General features: G+C 36.1%; 1 protein-coding gene across 1 annotated transcript in view; it reads left to right on the forward strand.

Annotated features, from left to right (window-relative positions):
• Positions 1–2,077: 2,077 nt before the first annotated feature.
• The window catches only part of LOC129573269 (dystrophin, isoforms A/C/F/G/H-like), a gene marked incomplete at its 5' end in the record, with an annotated part of 83,197 nt that continues 61,008 nt past the window's right edge, over positions 2,078–24,266 (forward strand). The window contains 10 exons of the mRNA XM_055453655.1: positions 2,078–2,266; positions 2,508–2,622; positions 2,700–2,961; positions 3,023–3,759; positions 4,752–7,429; positions 7,503–7,655; positions 8,060–8,221; positions 20,737–21,047; positions 21,137–21,664; positions 21,728–21,812. Of these exons, the coding sequence (XP_055309630.1) occupies positions 2,078–2,266; positions 2,508–2,622; positions 2,700–2,961; positions 3,023–3,759; positions 4,752–7,429; positions 7,503–7,655; positions 8,060–8,221; positions 20,737–21,047; positions 21,137–21,664; positions 21,728–21,812 (5,220 nt within the window). The remainder of the gene's footprint in view (positions 2,267–2,507; positions 2,623–2,699; positions 2,962–3,022; positions 3,760–4,751; positions 7,430–7,502; positions 7,656–8,059; positions 8,222–20,736; positions 21,048–21,136; positions 21,665–21,727; positions 21,813–24,266) is intronic.

A 24,266-nucleotide genomic window follows, 5' to 3' on the forward strand; every position in this document is an offset into this window, starting at 1 on the left:
GAACAAATTTTTTTTTCCGAATTTCGACCTGAACATTTTTTTGGGTAGGGGAATTATGTGTAGGTTGACCCGCACTAATCATTTTCGTCATAACTTTTTATGGAATAAAGATAAATGCACACTTGATATACCATTGGAAAAAGAGCCGAAAAAGCTACAATTTGATTAGGAAATTCATTAGCTATGGTTGTAAAAACAAAATATTTCGGTCAATTTTCTAAGAGGCCTGATTTTTGGCAACAAAATTTTTTCTTTGTAAGTTGACCCACCCTATTTTTTTTAGAAAAACATGCAGTATTAACACTCAATATATGAAATTCATTGAATTTCGTTGGATTTTCAATCGTTTTTGGTCTGTACAACTACGAAAAACAATGAAAAAATTTAGAAAAATATAGAAATTGTAAAAAAAATACATATTCTCTATTTTTTCATATTTCATCGATTTTTTCGTGTTTTTCAAGTTCAAAAACGATTGAAAATTCATTAAAATTCAATGAATCTCGTATATTGAGTGTTTACGCTGAATAGTTGTCTCATTTTCCTGATTTTTTTTCGGGTGGGTCAACTTACAAAACTGGTCGACATTTCAATATGCACGGAAAGAATTTCGCCATGTAACGATATGTGTGAAATGACTTTGGATTATGAAAATACACGAAAAACTAGTAAAGAAAGTTTATACTCGCTTTGCTGATATCTTTGAAATTGTCTACTTGAAGATGGTCCGAAAAAATTTAGTTTTTATAAAAATGATTTTTTTTGCAAAAAATTTTTATGAGCCGATCCGAGCGTTTAAGAAGCGTATTTACTCTTGGGAACTACTTTTATATTGGTTTTTGACGTTTCTAAATCGATTGAGACTAGCCAAATTGACGATTTGTCGGTCAAAATACAAAATCGGCGGGGTGGGTCAACTTACAAAGTGGGTCAACTTACACATACTCCCCCTACGTTTCGAACAATTTCGAACAGCAAATTTTTTCGAACACGAACGTTTGTTCGAACTTGTTCGTTCGAAAAAAAATTTTGTTCGAAATTGTTCGAAACGTACCCAAAAAATTTTTCAGCTCGAAATTTGGAAGAAAAAATTTGTTCGAAAATTGTTCGATTGACACCTCTACGCATGATGGAAAATCTGATATCGATGGTGATGAACTATTTCTATAACTTGCATTGGTTTCAACTTTAGTGAAACAAGATAATATTAATCACGCAATCGATATACTAAATTCAATTTAGAAGCGAAAAATGGAAAACTTAGTTCCAAGTGCAGTTACTGCGCTTCACATACTGCTGGCGATCCCATTTCGCGTTGCAACGAGAGAGCGATCATTTTTAAAGCTTAATTTGACTAAAACTTATCTCTATTTGCATTTCTATGCAACAGGTCAAGATAGGCTGAATCATCTGGCAATCATATCAATAGAAAGCGATGTAGCAAATTTGATTCAATATGACAACAAGAAAAAATACATTCTTATGTAGTAAGTCATTTTAATGTATCGTTCTTTTGTTGCTTTTCAAAGAGAAATTGGACAAATTTGATCATTTCTACGTTTTTTTCACTTCCCTTTAAAATTCCAGCTTGAAAGGGCGCCAAAGGATTTTGAACCAGGGCGCCAGCGAAGCTAGGAAAGGCTCTGCTTTTAGATAAGTTTTTCACATAATTATGTGAAAATTATATTTTACAGCATAAACATTCATACATTGTGAAGTTACTTTTATTGTCGTATTTGTTTGCTATTTTACAGAGATTACTATGGGATATTTTTATTTATAAGGGATAAAAATATCGCATAAAAATAACAGATATTTTTCACGCGTTGCGTTCAGCGAAACGCATAAATACACAATAGCGATTCTGCACACACAGAGTCGCTGTTTTTTCGTTATACTCTTCACACTTACGATGAGCTGCGCGGAGCGTGCACGCACATGTTTTGCTCACTTCTTTCTCTGAACACTCTTCGTGTGTCAACACAATGTCTGTGTGTGTATCGCTTGTGCCGTCGTTTGAAACGACGTCAATATGCCCGTGTCACATTTTACCCCGTCTTCCCCATTATTTTTATAGAAATTTTTCATTATAAAAGACGATTTGATTTCAGATGAACGACAAGATGTACAAAAGAAAACATTCACCAAGTGGATTAATTCACAATTATCTAAAACAACGTGTCCTCTGGTAATCGATTTGTTCGAGGATCTGCGTGATGGGCACAGGCTTCTATCCCTACTTGAAGTTCTTACAAATCAACAATACGTAAGTGGGATACTAAATTTGAACCAGTACATTGATACGAGTGAGACAATCTTAGTCGTGTGTAAGAAATCAGAATTCTTTCAGGAATTTAACTATCTCTTTCAATTGGAAAATACGATTTCCTTGACGTGTGTGTGGAAACAAACTTTACACTCAATTAAATGAATAAAAAAAACACGAGCCCAGAAAAAAAATATGTCCATCGAATTTTTCTTTATAGATATTTCTCTCTTTCAAATAGAAACGCGAAAAAGGTCGCATGCGTGTACACCATATCAATAATGTGAATAAAGTGTTACAAGTACTTAGCGAAAATGGAGTGAAATTGTTAAACATTTCGAGCGAAGATATCGTAGGTAGGTACAATATCGTAATATTTTTTATCTATCGATGCAAACTGAACACTGGGATGATTATAATTACAAAATTGTAGGTGGAAATCCAAAGCTGACGTTGGGATTAATATCAATAATTGCTTTGTGCTTCGATGGTAAAAAATTGGTGAATTCTGAAACAGTCAGTGGATTGGAAAAGAACCTCCTGAGATGGGTGGAGAAATTCACCGAAAAATATCAACTGATGATTAACGATTTCACAACGAGCTGGTCGAGTGGTTTGGCTTTTTTGTACATTTTACATGAGTTTGGCATTGACTTCGATTTGGAATGGGCAAAAAAACAACACCCAATTGCAAGGTAAAGTGATTGATACCTTTTTAAATATGGATAAATTTATATTACATTTCAAATTTTCCAGACTGCGTTTGGCGTTTGATTTGGCGACACGATATCTTCGAATCGATGCTTTATTGGATCCAGAGGATGTTAACACAAACAAACCGGACAAAAAATCTGTTCTGATGTACGTCATGTGCTTATATCAAGCAATTGAATCACTTCAGTCATCACAACTTTCGAACGCACCTAGCATTCATATGCTTGATCAGCACTTTGAAGGCAGCTCAGAAGAAATAAATCCGACATCTAGTGATGATACTCCACAGCCAAGCACTTCAAAATACCTTCCAGCTGAAACTGAATCCAAAACTCCAACTGGTCCATTGAATATTGTCAATTCGACGGACTTAGATGAAGTTTCTCTGGCAAAATCCATTGAAGACTTAAGTAGTAATTTTCCAGTTCAGCGCAGCCGTACCTTTACTATTACCAAAAATGAATCAATTAATTTGACGGTTGCTGACACTGAAACGCCCGATGTGGACGATGAAAATAACAAAACAAACGACTTCCAAACTTTCCTCGAGGCTCATTCACGACCAGTTTCAACGGCAACAAATAGCCTCATTTGCTCCCCTACAGAAATCGTTGGCTACCAAAATGCAATTGAAATTGTGCTAACGCTTTTGCTGGAAGCTGAGGAAATGTTATCGAAACCACCATTGCCCGATATCAAGGAGCTATCCGACGCAAAGGCTCGTTTCCAAGCACACGAAGAATTTATGATAAAACTGTCAGAATATCAGGAATACGTAGGTAAGATCGAATCGACAATATTCTTAGTAAATTGTGAACATTTTTTACATTGAATTACTAATGGAAAAAATGTTGTTCGGACCGAGCAGAGAACGAACACAATGTCGAACGAACAAACGAAAAATATTTTTTTTACTTTTCCGTACACACCGTGCCAAGGGAAAGTATACGAATTGGTCCCGAAAACTTTTTTCGCAAAATTGGTTTAGATCATCATAAAAACTCATGAAACGCGTAGAAATTACATTTTTGGAACACCTTTCCATCGTTTTCGTCGTCGTACGTTGTCGTTGGTGTTTGTTCACACGATAACTCGAAAAAAATCCAGATAATTAAAATCGGGAAACTTAGTTTAAGTTCAAAGATGAGCCATTTTCGATTTGACCCTAGGGTACTTGGCCCAAGAAATCTTCCAAAAAATGACAATTTTGTATGGGAGGTTCCCGTAAATCGATTCCGATTGGCTTCAAACTTTCTCAGGTTTCATTTTATGGAGAAAAAATAAGATTCTGAAAGTTTGAAGCCAATCGGAGTCAATTAACGAGTACTTCCCATATGAAAGTGTCGAAATTTCGACAAAAATGGCCGATTTTCACTAAAAAATTGCCTTTAATTCAAGCAAATTAAAAAAAAAGTACGGAAAACTCGGGATTACGAATGTAATTCTTTTTATTCAAATTGTCGAACATACGAACAAAAACGTTTTTTAAAATCATGTCGAAAGAACGATCGAACGTTCGAAGCCAACACAAGGGGTGGATGACCAATGGGCCGAAATCCTGAACATAAGATCCCATGAATCTTTATTTTTGGACATTTTGATTGACTCTGCTAAATAGTCTACCGTCAAACTTTGTCTCACTCACACTGAGTCGTTCGTGTGCGATTTGCTGTTAGAGTGAAATATTATTCACAGGGGACTCAGTTGAAACGTTATTATATCTATTATATTATGTTGACATTTGATTTTTATATTGTAAAATTTATTGCAGGTGGTGCTCTTGAAGAAGGTGCTCGTTTACTGTCAGAGCCAATAAACAGCACAGGCCTAACGGTCGAAGATAAAAGTGAGATAAAACAGCAGATGCTCTTGTTGAATGAACGATGGGAATTGTTACGAATTTCGGCCCTTGACGTTCAGTCTTGTGTCCATTCGAAGTTAGCTGAAGTGCAAACACAGAAAATTGAAGATTTACGTGGACTTCTAACCAACACAGAGGATCGTATATCTCGAATGTTAGATATTGATCCTAGCCCTGATGCTATGTCTCAACAAATCCGAGAACACAAAGAGTTGGAAGCATCGCTGAATGAACAAAAGGGACTAGTAGACGAATTGAGCAATTTGGTGGTGATTGTTAATGACGATTCGTTCATAGATTTAGAAGACAGATTGTTAGCATTGGGAGAGCGATGGACACATGTGGTACAATGGACAAAGAATCGTTTCCAGAAATTACAAGAAGTTCATTGGAACTGGAAGATATTAAACCGGCAATTCGAAATAACAAATGAATGGATCAACGTTCGTGAGAATGATTTAAAACAAATGGAATCACATGACGTTAGCGCAATCGGAAGTGTTATGGAACGAATAAAAAATCTTCGCTTCTGTGCAATGGATTTGAATGTTCTATACGACAGTTTGGTTCGCTTGGAAGAGATTGCACAAGTATTAAAACCAGCAAGCATAAAACTCTTGGAGCAACTAGAAAATAAACAAGACCGTTGCGAGGCACTGAAAGAAATCGTAGACGTGCAACAACAACGCATTGAAGGAATGGGATTCGATTTCAACATTGACATTTCGGATAATGAAAAATTACCGAATAACTGGACTGACTTTCAGTCAAAGTTCAACAGTCAAAGTCTAATGGAATTTGGAGAACCTGATGGTTCGATACAAAGAGAGAAAGAACAAGACGATCCACCTCAGTCGAAAAAAAAGCAAAAATTTCAACCATCTGAAAAATATCAGCAGCTTAACAAATGTCTAAAAGATATGAACAACTTCGTTGCATTGGGGGAAAAGATATTATCGGAATTCAAAAAAAATCCTACACTAAGAGAAGAAACAAGTGCCTTGGAAAATCTGCAAATTCAATTAAAAATGAGTATAAATGAATATCCAAAAATTAAAATTCTTTTAAATGATTGCATCGAAGAGGACGGTCATGATTTGCCAGGAGAAACAACTGAAATAAGTAACATTGGCACTAAATACGACGAACTGAATTTCCGCATAGAACACATGCTTGAATTAAACGCGAAAGCAACAATGAAAGAAACGTTCAGTCGAAATCTAACCGGCCTGAAATTGGTACTCGCTGACTGTCAAGACTGGTTCAAACAGTATGCTAATCTGAACTCTTCGACTCAAGAAGAGCTTGAAAACAGACTTTCTTATATGGAATCATTGAGTAGCGAGATCGATGATGCTCAGGATTTCTATCGGAATTCAGAGGACAAAAATGATCTAAGTGAATGGAAACAAAATTTTGATCAATTTTATCAAAGTTGGAAAGACGTTAAAAGAGCAATAAAAAGATTACTTTGCGATAAGTTCGAGACTGTACAAATTGATGACGATTCCGAATTACTGGAAACCCTACAAAATCCCGAAATGGAAAAGTTTGATGCCGTTCATGCCGAAGCAGTAAAGGCCAGTGTGATTGTGTCTAGTTTAGAAAAAATGCGAGCTAATTTACACCGATTGAATGAATTGAAACCAATCATCATTGAAATTGGCACCAATAAAGCGGTGAAGAAAAACCCAATAGAATTTGACAAATGGAAAAAATTGGCAACGGCGATTGAGGAACTTATTATGAAACAAACAACATCAATCGAAAATGTGATTCATTTCATGACTGAATTTGAAGAGGTCGTAAAATTTCTTTCAAACCTCGAAAAAACTCTCACTAATGATTTATTTGTGTTGGGTGAAGAAGATGAACTAAAGCACCAAGAGCAACAATATGAATCGAATGGCATGGAAATTAAGAAAATTGAAATTGATATAATCAGTGTGAAGAATTTTAGCGAAATAATTGTACGCGAGTCCACAGATAATGAACAGAATTTTTTCTTGCTGAATCAAATTAAATCTCTTAACAATCTTTACACAAGCGTCAAAAAAACATTCCAAACAAATAAAAAAGCGTTGCAACAAGCGTTGGAACAGACCTCAAATATTTATCAAAGAATCAATGATGTTGAGCTGTGGCTCAATGAACTAGAATTATCAACTCCGACCATATATAATGCTGATATCAAATCGTCAAACCAATTATTTCAAATTCGAAATAAATTCCAGTCCCTTAAAGAAACATGTGAACAGAAGACAGTCGAATTTCGGGAATTAAACGATGTGGGAAACGAAATGTTGTTGCGTATCGACGAACAATTGACAAATCATCCAATCTACAGATGCAAAAATGGCACAAAATCCACGCTGGCGAAACAATTCACCAAATTGAATGCTAAATGGAATGAAGTAACCACACTTGTGTATAATCGAACTGCTTTGTTGGAGCATATATCCAGTCAACTTGGGGAATTGAAAACGTTAATTGTATGCGAGACCGGCTATTTGGACAAATTAGAAAAATGCTTACGAAAAAGTCCAGGAAATGCAGCCGATGCAGAGGAAATCTATGAAGAGCTTGACGTAATTTGATCTTAAGCAAAAAGATTCTCTAACGAAATTTGAAACAAACTTTTTCTGTTATTTTTTTTCATAGGACCTGGAAAACAGCATTAGAAACCATTCGGAGAAGCGTCTAAATAAAATAAAGGAACTTGGTAACGAATTAATTGGGCACAATTGTATGGCTGAGAGTATAAAGGTTGACGTAAAATCAGTAATCGATCGATGGGACATACTGCAACATAAGGTGAGATATCTGTATAGATACTATTCGTGAGTATTGCAATTATAATTTGAACCGTTGCGACAAACAAATTCCCTCGGAATATTTTAGTTTCAAAGTGCAACATGATTTTTTTTTATATAGAGTTCACAACAACAACTCCATATGAAAAAAAATTCATGTTGCACTTTAAAACTAAAATATTCTGAGGGAATTTGTTTGTCGCAACGGTTCATTTATCTATGTGTGACATGTGGATTTTACATTTGAATTTTCTTTCTTTTCAAATAATTTTTGTTATATGCAACTGTCACGGTGACAATGTCACCAAAACTCATCACTCCCTCTATGCTTGGTTATATTCGGCTAAATTAAATGCATTTATTGTTCTGAAATTTTATGATCCCTCTTTAAATTAAAACTTGAAGGGTAAGCAACGACAAATGATGTTAGAAGGCTTGATTACAGAAGCTCAAACTTCCGAAAGGCGTATACAAAATTTTCAACACTGGATTAAAAATGTAGCTGAGTTACTGAATGAACATCTCGATAATGACACTACGGCCAATGATTTACCGCATGATTTTCAGGTTAGAGCCGCCAGCTAATTTCTTTTTCAACATTTTTAATCCATAACAGCATGATGTTATTCATATCTTTACGCTTTAAATGTTACACACACAGAAATAATTTAATACTATAATTTGAGGTCTGAATTCGCACCCAAAGTTTTTTAGCAAATAGGGAAAAAATTGTTGACAGAATTGTTTCTCAGTAGTACCGTTAAATTTGAGTGTTTAACGGTAATTATCACACCCAGAATTTACTCGAGATACATCCGATTTTGACCGTAAAGAGGGTAAAATAACAGCTAAATATAACTCCGGATTCTCCACAAATTTAACCGTAATATTCACAGATTATATTTGTTACTTGGGTTGTACTTTGTTTATAGATACTGTAGGGAAACGAGAATTATCATTTTTTTATTGTGATTGGTGAAATTTTATAACCCCCCCAGAAACATGAATCCTACTCATTTTTAAAGCACGAAATTTTTTTTTCATCTATTTATTTACACCGCCGAAAACTGGCTGAATATTTTGGTTTGCAGGAAAACGACTCCAAGAGTCATGAAAAACCTGGTCTTTTCGTGTTTGTACAATACAGAGTATTTTCATACAATACTTAGTTATAGTAGTCTTTCTCGATTTGAATTAAGGTTTGGTCTATAAACTTTAACACAAACAAACCTAACCATTACATGGAAATGAGTAGGAAGCCGAATTGTCAACGGTTCAAAATAATCTAACAACGCGTTTAAGAAAAGATAAACTGACGCTGCGTTTCCTTCATAAGCTCCCATATAAAAAAAAATACCGAAGCGATACTGGTGTTACCAAGTGAACTATTTGACAAACACTCTTTCGAATTCGCCCAAGTTTGACATAATGTATACATGTATATACACATCCGTTGGATGTTGAACTACTATTTGATTTTATTTGAAAAAAAAAACGTCGATCTATGCAAGCAACACGTTCGTTTTTATTCCATTGAAACTTTTTTTAAATGTAATCCAAAAATAAAACAAACGAATATTCATTGCTCGGAACGGTTACAGCTGGTTACAGCAAATAGAACAAATGTTATTCGATGTTATTGTGAAATCGTTCACTTGTCAACTTGACATATGCTGTTCGCCCGAATTCGCTTCAACAGCCCTAATATGGAACGACCGATGGAAGGTGGAATGTCAACAAACGGAATGACATTTGTTCAACTTCGTTGTGACTTTGTATACGAAAACACGCGAAAACAATACACAAATTATTTCGAATATTAAAAGAAATAAAATGATTATTTTATTGGTTTTAATTTTTTTTTTTTATTGTTTATTCTTTTTCTTCCTCTATACCTAAACTAACATCATATCGGTTGCGATCAAGACGGTTCAAGAAGAATATTCAACGGATTTAACTTTGGAATCTGACATACACACACAGAAAAGAATCCCCGGAAATTTTAGGTGTTCGCCGTAAAATTTGACATTTATATATAAATTTCTATATACATTTTACCGGCAACACTTCAATTTTCCGGGCGATGACATAATTTCGAACATTTTATCAAATAATATATATATTTTACCGCTTGAAATGACAGATGGCGCTAATTTCTGTTGAAATATTTGAAATTATGTCATCGCCCGGAAAATTCAAGTGTTGCCCGTAAAATGTATATAGAAATGTATATATAAATGTCAAATTTTACGGCTAACACCTAAAATTTCCGGGGATTCTTTTCTGTGTGCAGTGTTTATTATATGTCATTATAGTTCACTTGGTAGCACCAGTAGCGTTAGCAATGCGGGCACGGGAGTAAACACAGCGTCGAGATAAACTAACTGGAGCGTTTTAGAAGAAAAGTCTTACGTCTAGTCTAACAAGTCCTTGTTGGTAGATATGAATTTACAATTTAGTACGTAGGGACCGAAAGACAAAAAAAGTATTCTGATTTTCGCAAATACATTGACACAAAAGCTAGTTTCCATTATAAAGTAATAACAGGTCAAAAGTTAATCACCAACTCAAAGATGGCTATTACACAGTCAATGTTGCTAACTATTTTAAAGTTTGTGTAAAATCAGCATCATTAATCTTATACATTCTGTAGGGATGTAAGATAACAATTTGTCAATATTTCATATTAACCCTCTGATCGTTTGTCGGGCGTACAACGCCCGAGGTGACCTTGAACTTCGAATAACAGTACCAAAAACCGGAAAAATCACATTGGAATAGGTACCATTCGATAGCTTGAACCTTTAGCTACACACCAGTAAAATTTCATGTGTATATGTGTAAGCATGTGCGAGATATTGCTTCCCACAGCACATTTGCGCCGTACATTTCTTGGAGCGTACAACGCCAGACTTAATTGTGGCGATACTCCAGTATAGAGCAAGCGTCAAACTCACGCATTTATAAGTAGGTTGACAGTCGTTCCCTACTGAAGTAGTCGCTTTTGTGTAGTAGAACAGATTGAGTACTACAACTTTGCCGAAGATACCAAGTCGTTATCTCCTATCAGTAACGCGAAAAATGATAAGAGGAATCTCGCGTTCTTCGCGGTTTTTTGCGTAACTAATAAGAGATAACGAAATAAAGCATGTAAAAATTTGTAGCACCCGAGGTCCCTTACAACTTTGCTGAAGACAGATGTCACCTAACTTTTATCAGTCAGGCAAAAAAAATTATCAAAAACCCCATATGATGGGAGACTTTTCGCGGTTTTTCGCGTATATTGCGTAACTGATATGAGATGAGCGATATATGGCAAAGTTGTAGCGCCGACTGAGTACTATAACTTTGCCGAAAACACCAAGTCGTTATCTCTTATCATTAACTGATAAGAGATAACGAATTGGTGTCTTTACAAAAATTGTAGTACTTGACCTGGTCTACAACTTTGCTCAAGACACACAACATTTATATCTTATAAATTCCGTGAACAATGAGACGCCGAGATTCACGTTTTCGCAGTTTTTCGCATATTTCGCGGAACTGATGAGAGACAAGCAATATGTGTCTTAAGCAAAGTTGTTGAGCGGGTCAAGTACAATAACTTTGCCGAAGACACTATGTCGCTATCACGGTGGACGGTATACCTGACTATAGTCCGACAAGTGATGCTCCATAGAGTGTGCATTTCAAGCCAAATGTCAAAAGTGCCAGTTTTTGCGTCACGACTATATTTATATATATACAGTAGGTATGCTATTCTCTCAGGACACTATTTGAGCCCGGCATGCTGGGTACCGTTGGAAAGGTCTTGGCCCAAATAGTCGAAAACTCCTTATCCTCCATGCCTAAAGTATGGTCCAGTGCGTTTGGCAATGTCTCAACAACTTCACAGTTAGATTTCAGTTGGCGCAAATCCTTTTTTTCGATTTTTTCATTCTTTTGCAAAATTTACACTTGGTGAATTCGAAAATGTGGGCCACTTTTCTCATTTTCCCACCAAAACAAAGCTCCAAGCCAATTTTCAGCCAAATCGGCGACCCCACATTACAATTCTTCTCTGATTTCGTGTGGAATTGCCGACGTATGAAATCCATCATTTTATCTCTTTTCATTATTTCTGTTCAACAAGACTTGTGCAAACTTGGAATGACTGATTGATATCAACATTGTTTTCATAAAAACCATTTTTATGTTGTCTGTACATTTCGATATATTGATATTGTTTGATAAAGTGTATAAAAAAAAAAAATTAAATATCATTCAAAAATCTTAAAAATATCAGATTTTAACCTCATCTAGAGGTTTTTCATCTGATACGTAGAGCACTCCATAAGTTTTTAGAATAGATAAGAAAAAACAAAGATTTATCCTCAAAAATTGCTTTATTGTTTCTCAAAATATTCGCCATGAAGTTTTACATACTTGTCCATGCGCTCAAACCACTGATCAAAACGTTTTTGCCAGTCCGTGTGAGATAGTTCCAAAACATGCTTTTTGAATGCATTAACTGCTTCTTCAGGTGTCGCAAATCGTTGACCACGCAGATTATCTTTGATGAGAGGGAACAAAAAGAAATCGTTGGGTGCTAAATCAGGGCTGTAAGGCGGATGACCCATGATTTCGATGTTTTGAGCGGTCTAAAAGTCAGTTGTTTCATGAGATCTATGAAAGCTCGCATTGCCATGATGCAAAGTGATTTTACGTTTCGGATTAGTTTTTCGTAATACACCAAAGACTTCAGGCAAACAGATGGTTGTATTCCACTCAGAATTGACTGTCCTTCGTCCCTCTAATGGCACAGTAGCTACATAATCTGTTATAGAGAAGAAGCACGCAATCATTTTCTTACCAACACTTCGTCCACGAACAACTTTTGTCGGATTTTCTTCATCTTGGAAGACCCATACAGTCAACTGTTGTTTACTTTCTGGCTCATACTGTTATATCTATGATTCATCACCTGTCACGATGTCGTAGACATGATTTGACGCTCCGCGCTGGTATTTATTCATCATTTCTTTGCACCATTTTACACAATTCTTTTTTTCTTCATCGGTCAATTTATGTGGGATCCAACGTGAACAAAGCTTCCGCAAATGTAAGTGATCGTGCAATATTGAATGTATGCTGTTCCCACCAATGCCTAAGGTTGCCGCAATCTCACGGTATGTCACATGACGATCTTCCTCTATCATATTTTTCACAGCATCAATGTTTTCTGGCGTAACAGCTGTAATTAGACGACCTTCGCGCGGCTCGTCTTTCAGTGATTGCCCTCCACGTTTGAACTCGTTGTACCAATTATATACGCTGGCCATGGATGGTGCTTCGTTACCAAAAGCGGAATGAAGTCGATTAAAACATTCCTGCTGAGATAGCCCCACTCGAAAATCGTAGAAAATCATTGCACGAAAATCTTCGCGAGATAATTCCATTTTTTCACCGAGTTGAAATGTTTAAGTGATCAAAACAAAACAAAGTGAAGTGATTTGACAGTTGACGTCTGAAGAAAGTTCTCGTAAAAAATGTCAAACTTTTCGATTGTCACAGCGATTTGCATCGGAAAACACTAGGAGTACCTCATTCTAAAAACTTATGGAGTGCCCCACGTATCACTACTTTTGTAAGGCAATTATTTTCGGGGAAAAATACACTTTTGCCAAAAAAATGTCTTATTATCAGAAAATAGCTGTATTTTCATAAAAAAATTGCATCCATACTTCACAAACTTTGGAAATAGCAAATTTCCACTAACATAAAAAACGTCCCATTTCTCCCTAATTTCACATTGTAAAATGCGATAAAATTTAAATATAAACATAAAAGAAGTGTTGAAGTAATTGTAGATCCTTATTATTTCATTACAAAATAATGGTTTCCAACCACCAAAGCTCTGGGAAGAGCATTTTTTATTTATGCTCAAACAAAATATCAATTTTATACATTCAGATGCAGAAATATTGGTTTATGACCAAAATAACAACGAATTGGGTATTCAAATGTTCGTAGACTCCCATTATTTTCACGAAAAAATAGCAGTTTTCTAAGACCAAAACGACGTCAGAGGTCTATTTCACGTGTATTTTGAATGAAAATATCATTTTCAGTGCGAATAATTCAAATTGAAAAATTCACTTCAATCCGACTTATTTTTCGACTATACTGTGGCCTCAGATCGCATTGTAACTACTTACTACTTGTAACTACTACTCAGATCGCATTTCGGGAGCCTTTTCCAGCCAGTCAATGCGTGTTTGCTGTCGACAGCTTTTTCATCGGGAAATGCGACTCTTCGTACAAATTCCGTTCTTTGATGAATCGCCGATGCCCAGAACTTCGAAATACGAATTTTCCCGGATATATGGCATACGCCATTTTGTTGGTATGGTGGCCGGCTACAAATGCTCAGTTTTTGGTTAAAATGGGTTGGGCGGATTTTTTAGTAATCGCGTTCGGTGTGAAAACTTAAAGGGGTCGATTTTTCATGAAAATCGACTTTTTTCTTTTATATCACATAAACATTGGCATGTGTGTATGAAACTTTTTATAGATCTTCTCAAATAATTACGAGCTGACCTCACCCGATGGGCATCTGAGTTGATCTAGTGTGTGAAATAAATAATTCAAAAAATCGTATACATGCAGGCAGGGTTGGCATGTAGAAAACTCAATCATGTAATCTACATTTCGTTTAAGTAAATTACATGATGTAAATCACATCAAAATTTTGGAGTTCTCTACATGAATTTTGTAGAAAACGTAGAAAAACAAATTGGATTCAACACTATGATTGTTCTTGGGGCACCCAGGGCCCCCAGCGAACTTTAAAGTTGAATAAAAGTACTAAACAGTATATAAACCAACCGGAATTAAGTCTCATTGTATAGATTGAACATTTCTCTACACGAATGAAAAAAAACATATACATATGTGTGAGTATGTTTAAAATACAGCCTGCCGCAAAACATGTTACGCTGTTGTTCTTGGGGGACTCCAGGGCCCCATGGCTATTTTATATTATAACTGGACTATGATAAGAGATATCGACTTGGTGTCTGTAGCAGTGTTGTAGACTAGTTTATTTACTACAACTTCGCCGTAGACATCAAGTCGTTATCTCTTATCAGTTACGCGAAAAGCCGCGAAAACGTGAAAAACGCGCTGTGGCAAATTATAGTACTCGACCAGAGCTACAACTTTGCTTTAGACACCATCTCGTTATCTCTTATCAGTTCCGTGAAAAATGATAAGGAAAAAACGCGTTTTTTCGCGGTTTTCTGCGGTTTCTCGCGTATTCCGCGAAACTGATAAAAGATAACGACTTGGTATCTTCGGCAAAGTTGTAGAGCAGCTTGAGTACTACAAGACATCAAGTCGTTATCTCTTATCAGTTACGCGAAAAAACGCGAAAAACGTGAGTTCTTGATAATCATTTTTCGCGAAACTGATAAGAGATAACGACTTGGTGTCTGTGGCAAAGTTGTAGTACTCGACCTGCTCTACATTTCTGTCGAAGAGGCAAGTCTCTTACTTCTTATCGGCTTCACTAAAACGAGGTGGGAAAATTTCGCGATTTTCGTGTTTTTTCGCGTTTTTCGCGGAACTGATAAAAGATAAGCAATATTTGTTGCAACAAAATCATAGCAAACTCCGAGTATTACAACTTTGCTCCAGACACTAATTTGTTATCTCTTATAACAGTCCAGATTTCATATGAAATACATATGGGGCCCTGGAGTCCCCCAAGAACAGTAATATGTTGCAAATATGAAGAACAGTCATAGTGTTAAGATAATATAAAGAAAATTAGAATTTATTCCAGGATTTCGTAATCCTAATGAAAAAGATTAACACTACTGATGAATTAAAAATGAATGTAGGTTTGGTTTCATTGCTCCTGAAGTGAGAGATCGGACAATTTTATATGGAAAAACATTACTTTTCCACGAGATCAATATAAACACATGAAAATCAGTCATCAGCTATGATAGCTTAACAAATCAAATTGTGGACTGTAACTTGATATGTTCTGAATATGCCATGTAACTTTAGCTCAAATCAGAGCTCGAAAAATTATTCAAATGATCGTTTCTTTGCTGGAAAGTCGATTTTTTTATATGGATGAACGAACACTTTTCTACCATATTTTTTTGATTTACAAATCCAAAACAGAGAAATACTCTATGTATTTTGTTGACGATTGAAGCGAAGTATATCAGTAGCGCCGCCTAACATGATGCGACGTCAGATTCGACGTTTTCATATGGCAACACGAATCAACATCTCTGTGTACAACGCACACATAGACTCTTTGCATTCATGCGAACGTACACACAAAGACTTTACTTTCATACGTACGTATAGTTACAGAAATTTGTGGTTGGCGACGCTCCCAACAAAGTTTCCACAGCAGTTCTAAACGTCAAACATTGCTATAGCATATGAGCTAGGATGTGCTACCAAGAAATTCGTTAACTTCACCATTTTTCTTTCGTGCAATTCCTTGATTTTTTTCATTTAAGTTGGAATTTTTGAGCTAAACGTCATAATTTTCTGACAAAATAAAAGATATTGCAAAAAAATGGGTAAACGAACCCTTTTTTGATTGACTGTGTATCGACCATTCCACACGAAATCAGTTAAGAATTGGATCGACCCTCTGCAAATTGGCTGAAAATTGGTTTGGAGTCTTGTTTTCGGTAGAAAATGAGAAAACCAAAATCTTAGGGCTGTAAGTGGTTAACATTTTCGAGTTCACCCAGTGTAAATTTTTCAAAAAATTGAAAAAATCGAAAAAATGTGTTAGCGCCAACTAAAATCTAACTGTGAAGTAGTTGACACATTACCAAGACCTTGGTACCTTTGGAAAGGGAATCGATGGGGCTACAAGAACTGCATAGTAACATACTCCTTTAGACCCCATTGGGGCTCCCAAAAATGGGTTCAAATTATAAAAAGTGAAAAAAGTCAAAAACACGGTACTTTTTTCACGTATTTTTGCGTCAAAAGATCACGATCCGACAGCAAAAACCAAAAATACATTGGACACTGAATGTACAGAATGTGACAAGAGCAAAACTAGTGAAAATATTCATGAACTATAAACATGAATAAACTGTAAAGCACGTCACATTTCAGTGACGTAAAAAGTCTCATGCTATCGGATCGTGCGCCAACACCGTATACGACGATTCCACACCAAGCGGGACAAAATTTGCAAGTGACCTCTCCGATTTCACTCAAACTTGGTGTATAAACTTCTTATGGGCAAAAACTCGCAAAGCCAAAAAATTTGGATGACCTTCCCCACCTGAGGAAAAATTAGGGTGACCCAAATATTGAAAAAAAATGGAAAATGGCACTTTCTTCATATTTTTACACTAGGAAAGTGTGGTACAAACTTTCAAAACTATTATTCATTTATTCACCGTCTAATCACAGACTGAATAGCATAATACAATTTGTACAAATTCCATAATTTCACACAAGCAGTGACACACCCCGAATCGGATCACCTAGCCACCAGCCCTAATGACTTCGAAGTGGCATTCTGCGGCGACCGATTGTGTTCAGCACCTCTAAACATATAGTTCCTCAAATACATTGTTGTCTAAATTTGCTACATTTCTAATGAATATTTGTCTCCGATACTGCAGTCATTACACTCACACAATCAAGCAAACTACACGTTACACATTCAACAAGCACACCAATACACACACATTCATTCGCCTACGTCAATCGCCAAGCCACGCGCGCCTATGATCACCATAGTAATCCGAACATAGCACAAAGCGGAGGCAAACAAACACAACAACAAAATACACGGCCCACACAGCCGGTGAGCGCTTGAGTGCTGTATATGCATATGCGTTAGAGCGAGCGTTTCATTGCCGCTCTCGCTTCTTCGTGTGTACGCTTACCCGAATCTCGGGTATAAAAGGCCGAGCGCTGCAGTACAATCTTACTTCACTTGCGACTTTCAATAGAGCAAGAGCTCGCGACTCAAGTAGAGCGAACAAACTGAGACTTTCAATAGATCCATTGTTATGCTAATGCATATTGCCCGACACGTCACTTGTTGAGTGTCAATGAGCTATTTATTACGCATCTCTGTGTCATGCCAAGTAACTACTATCGCCGTAACTCCTATGACGTCATCATTCTTTCTTCAGTCGAAACGGATCCAAGGCACACAGTAAATTGCACAGCACTTCGTAGGGACCGATAGATAGCAAATTGATTCCTTCGCATTGTGACGTCATCGCGTGATTGCACGAACAACAACAACTACATCTTGTTGACGTCATCACTTGTTCAATCCAAAACGTCACTTGTCTCACGCACTCAACGGTGAGGTCATACAACCAACAACAACAACAACAACAACGATAAACAAAAAACCCTACAACGGGAATAAATCAAAACCTAATAACATGAACTAAAACACGTAATAAATACAACATAAACACATACAGATAAAACCTTACAACACAAAACAAACCACAAAACTCATACATTCATACAATTCACCGTACACAACACACATACAAATCAAGGCCACACACACAACATACAGTCTACAACCCATACTACAATCATTCACACCCTACAGTTGTTCATATCAATTTCGTATCACTCACAAATTTATGCCCAGCTGTAGTCACTCAAAAACAGTTCGTGTGGTTTTCGGTGTGCTGCTTGGCAGCTGGCTCTTCATTGGGATAGACGGTTTTGTTGTGGTTGCTATTTTTTCGGTGCGATTGACAATATCATCGGCTTTTTTTTCAATTGAATCCAATTTTACGCCATTGGCCTCAATCAGATTTCGGAGCATTTTCACTTCGTGCATTACTGTTTTCATGGTGGCTTTCGGTGTTGACTTTGCATCGGAGCTGAATGACATGTTCATCTCTGACGTCATTTGCGCGCCAATTGGTTCAGCAACACATTTTTGGCACAGAATTCGGATATTCGGGGAAGAAATTTCGGACGTTTTCAACGAAATTCCAATGCACGGTAAATGGATAACATGTTGGCATTGGGAACATTTGGTCGTCGAGTCAAATTTTACATTGTTCGGTGCGCATTCATCGCGCGAGCATTGTCTCTGTGTTGACATTACGATGCCAAACACAACAAAATGTTCACAGTTCAATCACAGGCACGATATAATCACACTGCGCACTGAATACTATTAAACTTCATATGTAATGAACGCATACAGAGTTTATTTCCACGATTACACAAAATTTTTATATTAAATTACCATATAAATAACAAAAAAACAATAAAATAACAATAAATATACGGAGCACGAAAAGAAACTCAACCTGTCACTTGACAGTGGAGACGCCTTATCTCCTGAACCTCGTCAATTGGAGTTTTTTTTCACATTTTATACTTTGAACCCACTTTCCAGGGCCTGAATGGGCCCGTATGGGGTGGTCGTAGTGAACTTTTTTGTAGCCCCATCGATTATCTATCCAACCATGTACATAGTTTTGAAAGTTTGTACCACACTTTCCTAGTGTAAAAATATGAAGAAAGTGCCTTTTCCATTTTTTTCAATATTTGGGTCACCCTAATTTTTCCTCAGGTGGGGAAGGTCACCCCAATTTTTTGGCTTTGCGAGTTTTTGCCCATAAGAAGTTTATGCACCAAGTTTGAGTGAAATCCAGTGAAGAACCAATTAGCTGGCTAATTAGCCGCATAAGTGTATACTGGCTAACGAATGTGTAGACCAGTGAGAAAACTTCAGTAAGAACTGAACGCACTCATCTTAATTGACGTTTGCGATTGACATTTAAATCACCAGATCAGAGTTCAAATGAAACCAAACATCGACATTTTTTATTGAGTTTTTGAAAAAAAAATAACTCAAATTATAAAAATGACTTTTAAATTGAAAATTAATTGAAATATATTAATTTTGTTCAAAATTTGTATGATTTGAATCAGAATACGCAAATCAAAAATTATTGTACTTTGAATGTACTCATTTCACACAGATAGCTGGCTAACGATTGGCTTACACCAGTTGTTGGTGTAAGCCAAGGCTAAGACAATGCTGGCTAACGAAAAACCATCACTGGTGAAATCGGAGAGGTCACTTGCAAATTTTGTCCCTCTTGGTGTGGAATCGTCGTAAAAACAATACGAATATTTTGAATTTTAAAAAAGGCGCCTGAAATACAAGCGAAACTTGAAAATAGCCCAGTAAAAGCGTACCAAAACTTGAACATTGGATATTTTCTTCATTTTTGACACCCTTTCGACTACATCTCTCGCTTATTTTATGTAATTCTCGATACAAATTTACGTCTGGATTTGCTGAATATATCACCATTGCGCTTCACTTGATCATAATTTTTTGGGAAATCAGTTTTACAATTCTATAGGTGAGACTGAGAGTAGTGTATGTTTCACTGATTTTGTTATGAAAGAGAAGAGTAAGTTTCTTTCGACTTAAAAATGGTTAAAAGAATGTATGTTCGTTTTTGGCGGTTCGTCGCGGTTTTGCACGGTTTCCGCAGAACTGATAAGAGATAACAATTTGGTGTATTCGGCAAAGTTGTAGTACTTGGGATCTTCTATAACTTAGCTGAAGACAGTTATCTCTTATCTCTTATCAGTTTCGCTGAAAGCGCAAAAAATAATAAGAGAAAGAAACTTCTATATAAATTTTGCTTTTATAATTGTGCGATTTGCGCGAAACTAATAAGAGATAAGAGATAACTGTCTTCAGCTAAGTTATAGAAGTCCTCGAGTACTACAACTTTGCCGAAGACACCATGTTATTATCTCTTATCGCTTGGAAACTGTGAAAACCCCGGAGGCTAGACGGTACGCCACTACTTTAACGTCAACAGAATCATCAGAAAACATACTCGCCTTTTCAAATATATAAATCGAAGAAAAAACATACTCCAGTCTCAATCTCAACCATAGATATCTAACCACCAAATTACTCACTTTTTTAAGTCAGATTGAATCGTTATTTTTAAAATGCTCTTTAAATGTGATAAATTAAGTTTTAAATTTTTTTTTGTTTTTCCCACTGTATAATAAATTAATAGCGCTTGGTTGAAGAGTTTGGAGCAAATGAAAAAAATTTAAACGAAATGAAGAAAGAAGTTGAATTATACCGAGTAAAGGGTAAAGCGGAAGCTGCTTTTCGATTATGCGAACAAGTTCAACTTCTAGAGGAATGCTTCCTATCGAATCAAGCCAAACTGAAAACATTTACTTCACCACAAGCAAACTTTGAAAGCCGACTTAATCGTGCTATGGGAGAATTACGTACAGTTGAACGAAGCTCTTGCATTCTGGATGTAGCGTCAGCTGGCCTCAACAACATTCAGGATCAATACAAACATTGCCTGAAAATGTAATATTTAAATAATCTCTTATTGAAAATTTAATTTTTTATTATATTTATTGGAGTAAATTTAACATTTTTCCCTCAACATTTTTTAGGTATCGCAGTTTATCAGAAGTTAAAAATGAAATCGAGAATGTCATTAAAACGGGGCGTAAAATTTGCGAAGACAAATCAACAAAATATGCAAAAAAATTAACGCTCAGCATTGATGCTCTCAAGCATTTGTATAATAACTTGGGCGAACATGTGACCCAGTCGAAAATCCATCTCGAAAAGCTACTCCGTCTTGCGACTGCAATCCAGACAAATATAGCTAAGATTGAACGTTGGCTTAATTTCACTGAATTGGCACCAGTGCAACGGAATGAAATTCTTGATAAGGACCATGATCCGGTATTGAAACTTTCCAATGAGCAGGTTGGCGCAATGATTGAGAAGTGCAACAATATTTACGAGGAGTACATAAGGGAATGCGATCCAGCATATATGGAAGATTTGCAATCAAAAATTGATAATTTATCTCAACGTTTCATAAAAATAACAGTGAACGATTTTGGAAAAGACTTGCTTGAGATTAAGACGAATCTCCAAAACCTGGATAATATATCAATCGACACTTTGAGGTGAATGAAAATTGATATTAATCCTTTAAAGTTACCAATATAATCAATGAATTATTTTTTCAGATCTATTGAAAGAGATTTGCAAAACATGGACGTAACAAGCAGTGATATACAAAAGTTACATCAACAAGTAGCAGCGATTGTTCAGGTAATCTCCTCTTCATGGATTAAATTTACTTGTAAATACTTTTCATGGGAATGTGTGGAATCAAGAAGGTCGATCATTACTCATTTTACTTTTTATTGTGTTTATTGGGAAATGGTTTTGTTGTGATAGAAAGCATTTATCAGTCATCTAAAATAATCACAGAGATCTTGAGATATTGCACAGAGATCTCATTTTGCATACGGTTATATCTCGAGACATCATTGCTATTTATAGGCAATATCTATTGCTATTTTAAAATAGCAGCTACTAAGTTCGCAGTACAAAATTCATATCCAAGTCAAATATGAGGTTGTTCCGCGCGGAATTCGGCAAATACAAGCAAGTACTAATATCTCGAAATATAGACAAAATGAGATCTCTGATATTGCACAAAACTATATGGTACTTGTTTCATGGGGAATGCGTGGACAAGGTTGCATCTCCCACCAACAAACAGTTTAACACTACATGAAAACAAGAAATGATCGAGGTTTCAGTGATTGTAATAAGAAATTTTCAGAGCTACAGGTTGCAAAAAATATTTTATTCTATTTATTAGAAATTCCAGCGCCAAAAAGTGAAAAGTTAAGCACCAATCTTTTCTCGAAAGATAAATTTTTCTTCTATATTTTTTTTCAAACAATTTCTTTTATTATTGTTTATTTCACCGTCTAATCACTTTATCACGTTCTCTATTGAAATTATATAAATCTTCACTCCAACACGCGTTATTTTAATTGTGAAACGACAGAGTGAAGCTATATGAGGGCCTGAGAGTGAAAGTGACCAACAAAAAGTTGAGCGTAGAAGTGACCTAACGTGATTTAATGTGATAAATTTTGATAGAATGTGAACACAAGTTGCAAAATTTGGCACTCTTCGACAAAATTGAGATTTTTATTCACAATTTTTCGATTTTTGAATATATTTGTTCAATTGTTCTACATAACTATAAATGTATATGCGTTTCTAATTAGTTGCTCAACACTTTTTGGAAATTTTGATAAAATAAACGTATTTTTTCGGAAACAATAGTTGAACTATAACCATAGTTGGCTAAGAAAAACTTCAAATATTCACGCCGATAGATTTTTCGTTCATTTATCTCAAAATATGAGAAATTAATGAAAACGTATCGAAATTTTCCCCTGATTTCTTATTAGTTGTCAACGGCTATATACTTCATTTTTCTGGGATCTAAAAATCATTTTTCTGGGATATGTTTCACTAATAACTACACAAATAGTTGTTTTAAAAAAATTGACAACTTCCCCGATTTTCGACTGAATTCCCCGAAAATTTCCCCGATTGGCGATTTTCTCGCCTGAGACCCTTAACCATATGCCTAAGTTGTAGCTGGTGTCGAGGCACATCGAAATCCGTCCTCAGATTGACATTTGCATTACAGAAGAGCTTGCTATGGCTTCACTAACCTGCATGTATACGATTTTTTGAAGTATTTATTTCGCACACTAGATCAACTCAGATGCCCATCGGGTAAAGTCGGCTCGTAATCATTTGAGAAGACCTTCAAAAAGTTCCATACACACACGCCAACATTAGGTACGTTACGCTGCCCTCCCCCAAATTTAATGCTGGGATGTGACCGATACCATTATTTAGTGCTCAATTAGTGCTGGCGAATGGTACCATCGGTTAATTTTATGCTGCGATAGGGAGCTAGAACTAATTGTAGAAGTGTTTGAAAAGTCGATTTTTGGCCCTTTTACAGGGGAGCTACCCGAAAATGAAACTTTTTTGTATGGTGACAGGGCTATAAAATTAGTGCTAGATTAGTGCTGGCAAATGCCATTCTCAGATCCAAAAAAACTTTACTGGGGACCGAGTACTAATTGTAGAAGTGTGCTGGCAAACGCACTTTTCAGATCTAAAAAATGTTCACTGGGGACCGAGCACTAATGGTCGACATTTTTGAAAAATTCGATTCTCCGTACATTTCCTTCGCAAGTACCTGAAATAGATTTTTTCGTACGAATGCTGGCTCTATGACTCCTGTTCAGAAAAGTGAATCACTACATTATAATTGAGTCATAAAGTGAGTCACAATATGAGTCATAATCGGAGTCATCCATTTGTCCAAAGTGAGTCTAACTTGATGTGACTCGCTCTTCATGAGTCATAAGAAACGAGCTCGATTCTGACTCCATTTTATAGGCAATGAGTCAGTGGAGTCAAAGAGTCAGAATCGATATGACTCATTGATCGCGTGAGTGTGTCATGACTTTCTGTTTTGCGTACCAATACACAGAGGGAAGAAAGGTTCGGATATTTGCTACGCCCAATTTTTTTTCCTGAAAAAAACCAAAATTCAGATTTCTCAGACAAAATTTTTTTGGCGCGTCCATTTTACCTATATTATGGAGGTTCAAAAAAAATTTTGTCTGAGAAATCTGAATTTTGGTTTATTTTTTCAGGAAAAAAAATTGGGCGTAG

This window comes from Sitodiplosis mosellana, unplaced genomic scaffold (assembly GCF_009176505.1).
Source record: "Sitodiplosis mosellana isolate CC-2019 unplaced genomic scaffold, AAFC_SMos_1.0 Smas_scaffold_6034, whole genome shotgun sequence".
Classification (NCBI taxonomy): domain Eukaryota; kingdom Metazoa; phylum Arthropoda; class Insecta; order Diptera; family Cecidomyiidae; genus Sitodiplosis; species Sitodiplosis mosellana.